Below are 11,933 nucleotides of genomic sequence, written 5' to 3'. Positions count from 1 at the left end.
TAATTATGTTACATTATACATAAAAAATGAAAACTTTGGTAGCTGAGGCAAAGGATATTCCATTTATTGGTCTATAGTTTTATTTACCTTTGGATCAAGCCATGCTCATCCTTTGAGAACATTTTTTTGCCTTTCTCAGGGGATTCTCTTGTTTCTGCTTCATAGGCCAATGAAAACATTTCCTTTGAGAAAACAAATTGAAAGATTATTACAATAATCAAACAACTTTTTACACCAATTCATTGCTATTTCAACTATACACACACACACACACACACACACACACACACACACACACACACACACACACACACTCACTCACCTTTGTTTTCTTTTCTAGGTATGCCGGGGATACCCAACCCTGACGGGATGGTGTGATCTTGGTTGGCTTTGTGCGGACAAGCCACCTCACAGGATGGGATGAGTCCAGGACCTCCACAAACTGGCCTTCCTTTAGTACAAAAGCTTCTTTGTTTCCTCCCAGAGGATGACAATCGGTTTTGGCCACATAAATATCAAATATCTGCAGAATGTACTGTATTTCAGTGTTTTTTCCCACTTGTTTCTAAAGCAATCTGAGCTACAACATGCATAAAAAGTGCCTATAAATGAAGTTTATTATTATTATTGTTAGTTTATTATTAAGAGACTGAGTTAATACCTCTCCTCTGTCATCATCTCCATCTGACTCAGAGAACGACTCATTATTTGCAGAGGACTTGTAGGAATGTATGCGTTTGGGAGACGGTGTGTGACTCAGTGAATCACAACCTATGCCAAATACAAATGCAACAATACAGTAAAACAGTAATCTTCTTAAAATGCTCTTGAGTGCATATTATTTAATTATCTCTGGACTAACAAACAAACCAAGCACCTTGCAGCACCAAGAGAACTGACCTTTCCCTTTCAGCTGGTCTGTAGTCTTTGGAGGTTGTAAACTAACACTTCTTTCGTCTTCAGAAGTCTGAGTAGTAGGAGCCTCATGTTTTGACTTCTCTGCCTCTTTTCTCCTGTTTGAGAACATATTAAATACATTGCAAAGTATTATCCCAAAGTACAGAAAAAGGGATAATGCTTCTTAGCTGCCATCTTTCTTTATAAGTAAGAGTACTTGAAAGGTCTTCACAATGTTAAACTTACCTAGATTGGTATTCTGTCTCAGCATCAGGGGCTGTGTCATAATCTGAGTAACATGATACTAGAGAGGGGAAAGAATTAAGTTCAGCTACTATTGATGTACACATATTTCGGTTATCTGCAGGTATTAAAGGCTTTATCAGCTTCAGTCAATATTAGCTATATTCCTCTGTTTTTATGTTGATATTACTTTTGCAGTCATCTAACATTACAGTTAATCTTTAAGAAAAACTTTTTTTGCAAATCTGTTATCATTTTTTTCATACTGCAAATTATAATGTTGTAATGCCTTAATTTACTTATAGCATTTAAAATGAATTATTTTTGTTTTTAGTGTTTAACTTTTACTTCATTTAGGTTTTTCAGTTAGTTGGCATTAATCGGTTATCTGTCATAATATGAAATAATTATACTTTTATTGGTCTCAGCCAGAATTTAATATCAGTGCAGCCTACTATTGCTACTATTATCTAGAATGATAAACATTTTGAAAGAGACTGATACATAGCAACTCACTGGAGCTGACTGAAATTAGACTTCTCCTTTTCTCCTGGATCTTGCTGTAGGTGTCATCTGCCGGTAGGTCATAGACGAGCCTCAACGACTCCTCTTCGGTGTTTAGGACTGGAGCAATCTCTTTATCAGAGACAATTTCTGTACCTGGTGTTTGTGCAGTCTGAATTGTTTGTGATGGCTTCTGAGGTTTACCCACCATCACATTCCCATTGTAACTAATTGCTCCAAACTTGTTTGCAACTTCACATGTGTAGATTCCAGCATCTTTGTTTGTAACCCTAGAAATTTCCAGAAAACACCTACCATCTGCATTATGGGTGATTCTGTACCTTTTCCCAGGCCTCAGATCTACTCCATCTTTAAGCCAGCGCACAGTGTCGATTTTACCTTCCACAACACACTCCAGGAATGCAGTACCACCAAGATCAAGATTCTGGTTCTTGAACACTTCTTTGAAGACTAGACGCATGTCTTTCCTAGTTTTGTAACCTTTGAAAGCAGCTTGTATCTTAATGGCAGCCTCACGCATCTCTGGCTCATCCACAAAATCTATGTCTATACCAGGAGTGTCCACATTATCATGCTCAACTTGAGAACTCTTCTGTTTGTCAGTATCCACACTTGTGATCTCCTCAGGTTGAATTACAGATTCCCCAGAAACGACCTGCTTTACATCTTTCTGATCTCCATTATCTATGTGTGGTAAGTTTGGTTCAACTTTGGGTGACACCTTCTGCACATCCTTAAAGGACACTGTTGTAGCTTTCTCTGCAGGAATTATTTCTTCTTTTAATTTCTGGCTTGTAATGGCAATATTTGTTGCTTTTCCTGTAACATTCTTTGGTATTTTTCCATGATGTTCTTCCACAACCTGCTTGACATTTTTCAGATCTCCACTATCAATGTCTGGTATATTCGGTTCAGCTACCTGTGAATCTCTCTGCACATCCCTAATAGACATTGTTGTGGTTTTCTCTGCAGGAATGATTTCTTCTTTTAATTTCTGGCTTGTAATGGCAATATTTGTTGCTTTTCCTGTAACATTCTTTGGTATTTTTCCATGATGTTCTTCCACAACCTGCTTGACATTTTTCAGATCTCCACTATCAATGTCTGGTATATTCAGTTCAGCTACCTGTGAATCTCTCTGCACATCCCTAACAGACATTGTTGTGGTTTTCTCTGCAGGAATGATTTCTTCTTTTAATTTCTGGCTTGTAATGGCAATATTTGTTGCTTTTCCTGTAACATTCTTTGGTATTTTTCCATGATGTTCTTCCACAACCTGCTTGACATTTTTCAGATCTCCACTATCAATGTCTGGTATATTCAGTTCAGCTACCTGTGAATCTCTCTGCACATCCCTAACAGACATTGTTGTGGTTTTCTCTGCAGGAATGATTTCTTCTTTTAATTTCTGGCTTGTAATGGCAATATTTGTTGCTTTTCCTGTAACATTCTTTGGTATTTTTCCATGATGTTCTTCCACGATCTGCTTGACATTTTTCAGATCTCCACTATCAATGTCTGGTAAATTCGGTTCAGCTACCTGTGAATCTCTCTGCACATCCCTAACAGACATTGTTATGGTTTTCTCTGCAGAAATTATTTCTTCTTTGAATTTCTGGCTTGTAATGGCAATATTTGTTGCTTTTCCTTTAATATGCTTTGGTATTTTTCCATGATGTTCTTCCACAACCTGCTTGACATTTTTCAGATCTCCACTATCAGTGTCTGGTAAATTCGGTTCACCTACCTGCGAATCTCTCTGCACATCCCTAACAGACATTGTTGTAGCTTTCTCTGCAGGAATTATTTCTTCTTTGAATTTCTGGCTTGCAGTGGCAGTATTTGTAGCTTTTTCAGTAACATGCTTTGGTACTTTTCCATGATGTTCATCCACAACCTGCTTGACATTTTTCAGTTCTCCACTCAATGTTGTGGTTTTCTGTACAAGACTTATTTGTTCTTTGGGTTTTTGGCCTGTAATGGCAATACTTGGTGATTTTTCTTTAACATTCTTTGTTATTTTTCCATGATGTTCATCCTTGGATTGAACCTTTTCAATTTCTGGTCCCAATTCAGATTGGACATTTTGCTTCTCGTGCATTTCATTTTTATCCAATGATTTCTTTTTCGGTTCCTTCTTTTCATTCGTATGGTTGGGATATTCATCAACCTCTGATGGCTTATAGATGATGTCCACAATTGTCTCTTTCTTTGATTCCTTATTTACAGTTGAATCCAATTTAAAATACTCGTTCTTTTCCTTTAAATTACATGGTTGTTCTTGAGATGTTTTGAAGACTGGTTGATCTAAGCCATAATCTGGTATATTTAAAGTGGTATCTACAGTTTGTTTTATGTCCATATCTTGGTTCTTTGCTTCTAAAACATGTGGCTGGTAAACCTTCTCCTTGGAGAGAGATAGTGTTAGGTCAGCATGTTTTGATGCCTCTTTGGTCTCCACAGTCGGCTCCATGACAATATCTTGTTTCTTGCCCTTCTTGTCAACATTTGGATCTTTAACATTCTGGTTGTTTGCTTCAAAAACACTGCACTGGTCTTGGAGTGAAACATCTGGATGTGCGGCCTTACTCTTTGACCGTGGTGGAGGCTGGGGAACGTTTCTAGGCGGTTCCTTGCTCTGTTTATTTGTATCTATGCTTGGCGTTTTCTTCTGAACATGCCCTGAGATCTTTTCATTGTGCTGGTCCACAGAAATCTCAGTAACCTCTTTGGAACCAGTGTCCACCACTTTTTTTCTCTGTTCTTCAGGTGCATCGGTTGTAAGAGAAGTAATTTCAGGTTCTTCCATGGTGCGACTAGACACGTTAACCATTTTGGAACTCACATCTTCTCCCGTTTGTCTCGCCAATGATTTGATCTTGACGTCCTGGTCATCTGTCAGTTTCTCACAGAGATCCTGGAAGTGAACCTCTGATGGCTCTAAGATAGAGATGTCTGATTCGTCAATGACCACAGTCTGTTTCTTATGCACTAGACCACTGTGCGTTTCTTCTATAATGTTTTTCCCTTTTGATCTCAGTGGGGCTTGAGGGATGTCTTTACTTCTAGGGGAAGCTTTTGGTGTAAATAATAGACATGCAACATTACTTAATTATTTTGATTTTTAATTACTTACTTATTGTTAAAATATTGAAATAAATGTACCTTTTATAACAAGAGAAGCTGTTGTCTCCATCCTAGCAGCACAGCATTTGTAGACACCACTGTCCAGACATGTTAGATCATGGATTTGAAGGTGTAATTTAGAGCCATCTTGTTTCATCTCATACTTGTTTCCTGGTTCTAGCAACACTGTTCCCTTTTTCCACTCTACAGGAACTCCAGCTTTAGAGAGCTCACAGGTCAAGAGCGCTGTTTCACCTTCCTCAGCTTCAAGGCTTTGAAGGATTTTGCAGAAGTATATAGGTTGCTCTGTACATGCAGATGTAAAAGTTTGGGTTATTCAATGTGAAGTTCTACATGGACAAAGCATTAGAAACTGCAGATGTTTCACTAAAATAAGCTCTGTACCTTTCACTGTAATTGAACCATTAGTCACCAGGCTACCAGCACAACATTTGTAGGCCCCACTGTCCTGAGCTGTTACTTCATGGATATGAAGCTGTAGTTGACGGCCATCCTGTTTAATCACATATTTTTTACCAGGCTTAAGTATCACTGCTCCCTTTTTCCACTGCACTGAAACTCCAGGTTTAGAGAGCTCACAGCGCAATATGACTGTGTTGCCCTCCTCTGCTTCTTGGTTTTGGAGCTCCTCAGAGAAGAATAAAGGATGTTCTGGAGAGGGAAAACAAAAATGTTAATGGACACATGAACAGATTAATGAATTGATTCCTCTATAAAAAAGAAAAAGAAAGAAAGATGGAAAATGACATTTAAATTAATTCCCTTACCCTTTACTATGAGAGAAGCAGTCGTCACCATGCTACCAGCAAAACATTTATAAGAGCCACTATCTTCAATTTTCAGGTCATATATCTGAAGCTGCAGTAGACAACCATCTTGTTTCATCTCATACTTGTTTCCAGGTTTTAGCAACACTGTTCCCTTCTTCCACTGCACTGCAACTCCAGGTTTAGAAAGCTCACAGGTCAGGGTGGTCGTCTCACCTTCCTCAGCTTCAAGGCTTTGGAGGCTCTTGCAGAAAAATATAGGTTGCTCTGGACATGGGAAAATTAAAATACATTGGTAACACTTTACAATAAGGTCTCATTTGTTAACATTAGTTAATGTATTAACTAACATGGACTAACAATGAGCAATACATCTGTTACAGTATTTATTAATCTTTTTTTAATCTTAGTCAATAAAAATACAGTTGTTCATTGTTTGTTCATGTTAGTTCACAGTGCATTAACTAATCTTAACAAATACAACATTTGATTTTAATAATGTATTTGTAAATGTTAAAATAAATGCTGTAGAAGTATTGTTCATATTTAGTTCACATTAACTAAAGTAGTTAACTAATGTTAGCTAATGAAACCTTATTGTAAAGTGTTACCAATACATTTTATGCTTTTTAAATTTGTGGCTTTATTCACAAAACATGCTCTTAATGAATTATTAGCATATGCTGGTTCAATACCAAGCAATGTTGTCAGAGTAGTACATGGAAAGAGTATTAGGAAATTCAGAAGTTTCTCTAAAACACGTTCCAAACCTTTCACAGTAACAGAGCAAGTAGTCACCAGGCTCCCAGCACAACATTTGTAAGTCCCACTGTCCTGAGCTGTAAGTTCATGTATATAAAGCTGAAGTTGACGACCATCCTGTTTCATCTCATATTTTTTACTTGGCTTCAAAAGCACCGTTCCTTTCTTCCACTGAACAGAAACTTCAGGTTTAGAGAGCTCACAGCACAATATTGCTGTCTTGCCCTCTTCTGCTTGTTGGTTTTGGAGCTCCTCAGAGAAGAACAATGGCTTTTCTGGAGAGGGAAAACAAAAACATATATGCCTTTACATGTTCATCAAAAAACAAATAGACACACATGAACAGATTAATGAATTAATTCTTATGTCGAAGTTCAAAATATAGAAAAATGGCATTTGAAATATTAATTTTCCTCAGTGAATCTTAACCTTTTTGACCCCCCCATTCCACCCACCCATTGTACATAACAATATTTGAAGGGCCCCCCACTCACAATTTCTACCCAATAAATTATTTTAGAGCTTGGCATAACTAGAAAGAGGTAGATTTGTTACAAAAAATAAAAATTAAAAAAAAAAATACTAAAAATATCTTGATTTTTAGTTGTTTTAGCTTATTTTAACAGGCCTATTTGTTTTGTCTTATTTTAAATTATTTAAGTCATCTTGAGGCCCCCTTGGAAGTTTGTTGAGGCCCCCTGATTGAGAACCACTGACTTACCTTTCACCACAAGAGAAGCAGTTGTGACCAGGCTTCCAGCACAACATTTGTAGGCCCCACTGTCCTGAGCTGTTAACTCATGGATCTGAAGCTGTAGTTGACGGCCATCCTGTTTCATCTCATATTTTTTACTAGGCTTCAAAAGCATGGTTCCCTTTCTCCACTGCACTAAAACTTCAGGTTTAGAGAGCTCACAGCACAATATTGCTGTCTTGCCCTCCTCTGCTTGTTGGTTTTGTAGCTCCTCGGAGAAGAACAATGGCTTTTCTGGAGAGGGAAAACAAAAACATATGCCTTTACATGTTCATCAAAAAACAAATGGACACATGAACAGATTAATGAATGAATACTTGTCAAAGATTAAAATGTGGAAAAATGCCATTTGAATAATTCACTTACCTTTTATCACAAGAGAAGCAGTTGTGACCAGACTACCAGCACAACATTTGTAGGCCCCACTGTCCTGAGCTGTTATTTCATGGATATGAAGCTGTAGTTGACGGCCATCCTGTTTCATCTCATATTTTTTACTAGGCTTAAGTATCACTGCTCCCTTCTTCCACTGCACTGAATCTCCAGGTTTAGAGAGCTCACAGCGCAATATGACTGTCTTACCCTCCTCTGCTTCTTGGTTTTGGAGCTCCTCAGAGAAGAACAATGGCTGTTCTGGAGAGGGAAAAAAAAGAATACGTATATATTTACATGTTCAGAAAAAAAAAAAAAAACTGGACACATGAACAGATTCCCTGCAAACATGCCCCTGCGGGGCCCATGCTGGCTTTTTGCAGGCACAGTGGGCTAGGGCCAGCCCACACCAAACCTAAACAGGCTCAGTGCGGGCTTGCCCAGGTGAGGCCCACAGCTTTGGGCTCACTGCAGGCTCTCTGTGAGCAGTCCACACTAACGAACTGCCCACATTAAGCCCATGATGGCCCAGTGTGGGTCAGCCCCTTCAGGCCTAGAGAAACTTTTGTACCTTTGGGCCCATGCAGGTTTTGTGTAGGCTGCCCACTTTCGTTTCCCATGCTCTGTTTGGCTGTGTTTTTATACAGTATTTTCTGTTTTCTTAAATTACATACAAATGTATGTAAAATTACAAAAATAATCTGTAATTAATACAATAACAAAACAGTTAGATGATAAAACAGTCAAATGACTGGCAGTAAAGTAAAATCTCTTTATTTAAATAAGCTGAAAATACTGTCACATGACCAGCAGCAACAGAACATTAAACACCAACAGATCTGTCTAGATCTCAGCATCTTTACTTATTACAATCCAGTTTGACTATTTCTTTCATACAAAACTTTTAGATGTTGATGTTTAATTGAAAATAGTCCATTTTAAAGTCACCGTTATGGAGGTGAGCGTTTGCTTTAGTTGGGCTCTTGACCCTTGACTTTTCAACATCAGTTGTTCTCTGACTACTATAATTGTGTGTTTCTGAAACACATTTGTTTTAGCAAAACTTGCAAGAGAAATTCTGGTTAGATGAAGTTGATTACTTATTGATGATTCAACCATCGTGTAGTGATCAGAATCAAAGAGATATGCATTTTACAGAGTATGATTTAGAGAATAGTTGAGTGGCAGATGCCACAGTCAGTCATTGATCATTTCTTTTTTTAACGATCATTAACTGTTATTTTTATTAATGATAAATGTGTGGTCCCCTGTGTTGCCAGATTTATTGTTGTAGATTAATAGTGCAGGCCCTGTGTGGGCCCAGTGAGGGATTCCTGGGGGCTAAGTGAGGGCTGCCCGCGCAGGGCCAGCGCTAAGGGGCCAACGTTTTGCCAATGAGCAAATTCTCAGGGGCCCGTAAAGGGCCAGTGCAGGCTTGTTTGCAGGGTTAATTATTTCCAAATTCATTTGTATGTTAAAGGTCAAAATGTGGGAAAATGGCATTTGAATAATTGACTTACCTTTTACCACAAGAGAAGCAGTTGTGACCAGGCTTCCAGCACAACATTTGTAGGCCCCACTGTCCTGAGCTGTTACTTCATGGATCTCAAGCTGTAATTGACGGCCATCCTGTTTCATCTCATATTTCTTACTTGGCTTCAAAAGGACTGTTCCTTTCTTCCACTGAACAGAAACTTCAGGTTTAGAGAGCTCACAGCACAATATTGCTGTCTTGCCCTCTTCTGCTTGTTGGTTTTGGAGCTCCTCAGAGAAGAACAATGGCTTTTCTGGAGAAGGAAAACAAAAACATATATGCCTTTACATGTTCATCAAAAAACAAATGGACACATGAACAGATTAATGAATGAATTTTTCTCAAAGATTAAAATGTGGAAAAATGCCATTTGAATAATTCACTTACCTTTTATCACAAGAGAAGCAGTTGTAACCAGGCTACCAGCACAACATTTGTAGGCCCCACTGTCCTGAGCTGTTACTTCATGGATATGAAGCTGTAGTTGACGGCCATCCTGTTTAATCTCATATTTTTTACTAGGCTTAAGTATCACTGCTCCCTTCTTCCACTGCACTGAATCTCCAGGTTTAGAGAGCTCACAGCGTAATATGACTGTCTTACCCTCCTCTGCTTCTTGGTTTTGGAGCTCCTCAGAGAAGAACAATGGCTGTTCTGGAGAGGGAAAAAAAGAATACGTATATATTTACATGCTAAAAAAAATAAAAAAATTGGACACATGAACAGATTAATTATTTTCAAATTCATTTGTATGTTAAAGGTCAAAATGTGGGAAAATGGCATTTGAATAATTGACTTACCTTTTACCACAAGAGAAGCAGTTGTGACCAGGCTTCCAGCACAACATTTGTAGGCCCCACTGTCCTGAGCTGTTACTTCATGGATCTCAAGCTGTAGTTGACGGCCATCCTGTTTCATCTCATATTTTTTACTAGGCTTCAAAAGGACTGTTCCTTTCTTCCACTGAACAGAAACTTCAGGTTTAGAGAGCTCACAGCACAATATTGCTGTCTTGCCCTCTTCTGCTTGTTGGTTTTGGAGCTCCTCAGAGAAGAACAATGGCTTTTCTGGAGAAGGAAAACAAAAACATATATGCCTTTACATGTTCATCAAAAAACAAATGGACACATGAACAGATTAATGAATGACTTCTTATGTTAAAGATTAAAATGTGGAAAAATGCCATTTGAATAATTCACTTACCTTTAATCACAAGAGAAGCAGTTGTAATCAGGCTACCAGCACAACATTTGTAGGCCCCACTGTCCTGAGCTGTTACTTCATGGATATGAAGCTGTAGTTGACGGCCATCCTGTTTAATCTCATATTTTTTACTAGGCTTAAGTATCACTGCTCCCTTCTTCCACTGCACTGAATCTCCAGGTTTAGAGAGCTCACAGCGCAATATGACTGTGTTGCCCTCCTCTGCTTTTTGGTTTTGGAGCTCCTCAGAGAAGAACAATGGATGTTCTAGTGAGGGGAAAATAAAAAAATAATTCAATAATAATATCCAACTGAAATTTTAACAATTTCATTTCGTAAAAATACACACCTTTCACGTCAAGAGATGCTGTGGTCACCAAGCTACCAGCACAGCATTTGTAGATGCCACTGTCCTGACTGTTCACCTCATGTATTAGAAGCTGTAATTTACAGCCATCTTGCTTCATCTCATATTTGTTTCCTGGTCGAAGCAACAACATTCCCTTCTTCCACTGCACTTCCACTCCAGTTTTAGAGATCTCACAGCTCAGTATGGCAGTCTCACCTTCTTCTATTTCTTGTCTTTGGAGCTCCTCACAGAAATACAGAGGTTGTTCTGAATGCAGAAAATATAATGTTAATGTTAATTAATGTGCATTCTAACAACTCATCTACATTGAATATACTATACCTTTCACTTCCAGAGATGCTGAGGTCACTAGACTACCAACACAGCATGTGTAGACACCACTGTCCTGGCTTGTGAGCTCATGGATCTGAAGCTGCAGTTCACCACCATTCTGATTTATTTCATACTTTCTTCCAGGTTTTAGGAGCACAGATCCCTTCTTCCAATTTATGCCAGCCCCAGGTTTTGAAAGCTCGCAGCAAAGAAAGGCAGTTTCCCCTTCCTCTGCTTCTTGACACTCAAGCATCTTGATGAAGTACAAAGGTTGTTCTGAAAGCAAATATAAATACAGTATGTATACAGTAAGTTCATTTTTTTTTTAAATACATATTTTATTATTGTGCTTTCTGTCCATGAAGGGTCACTTGAATGCATTCATAGGTTTTCATCAAAGACCTGATGACATTCAGTCTAAAAATACAGAAAATCAGAAGGGGACCCTCTAATGTCACGACTCTCACCTTTGACTACAACTGATGCTGTGGTAACCAGGTTTCCAGAGCAGCACTTGTATGTGCCACTATCCTGACATGTCAGGTCATGGATCTGTAGCTGTGCTTTGCAGCCATCTTGTTTCATCTCATATTTGTTTCCTGGTCTCAGTCGTATTGCCCCCTTCTTCCACTGCACATCAACTCCAGGTTTAGAGAGCTCACAGCAAAGGAAGGCTGTCTCACCCTCCTCTGCCTCCTGGTTATGGAGTTCCTCACAGAAGAAAAGAGGTTGCTCTGAAAAGGAAGGGCAAATTGAGGTTAACCAACTTTGCAGGAAACTGTTTGCATCTCTTACATACAGCATACATATAGATATTCAATATCGACTGATATTGGTAAATTTAAATATAAACCATAACTGTTATGGTATACTGTGCATACCTACCTTTGACAGCAACATTAGCCCGTGTTTCTAGGGTGCCAGCCCAGCATCTGTAGATGCCACTGTCTTGACTTGTGAGGTCATGAATCTGAAGTTGTACTTCATTGCCCTCTTGCGTCATTTCATACTTCTGTCCATTCTTCAGGAGCATTGCCCCCTTCTTCC

The 11,933-nt window shown here is 38.7% G+C and overlaps 1 protein-coding gene across 1 annotated transcript; it reads right to left on the bottom strand.

Moving 5' to 3' along the window:
- Nucleotides 1-159: 159 nt before the first annotated feature.
- Nucleotides 160-4,056, bottom strand: LOC127517800 (titin homolog). The gene is made up of 6 exons (XM_051903892.1): nt 1,657-4,056; nt 1,144-1,201; nt 901-1,013; nt 662-771; nt 304-523; nt 160-182 (listed from the first exon to the last, which is right to left on the bottom strand). The coding sequence occupies exons 1-6, from the start codon at nt 4,025-4,027 to the stop codon at nt 160-162; spliced, it is 2,895 nt and encodes a 964-aa protein (XP_051759852.1). The 5' UTR covers nt 4,028-4,056.
- Between the last annotated feature and the right edge of the window lie 7,877 nt (nt 4,057-11,933).

The sequence above is a fragment of the Ctenopharyngodon idella genome, chromosome 8 (assembly GCF_019924925.1).
Source record: "Ctenopharyngodon idella isolate HZGC_01 chromosome 8, HZGC01, whole genome shotgun sequence".
NCBI classification, from domain to species: domain Eukaryota; kingdom Metazoa; phylum Chordata; class Actinopteri; order Cypriniformes; family Xenocyprididae; genus Ctenopharyngodon; species Ctenopharyngodon idella.
The sequence above is the reverse complement of the archived record's forward strand: the minus strand, read 5'-3'. Positions and strand labels throughout refer to the sequence as shown.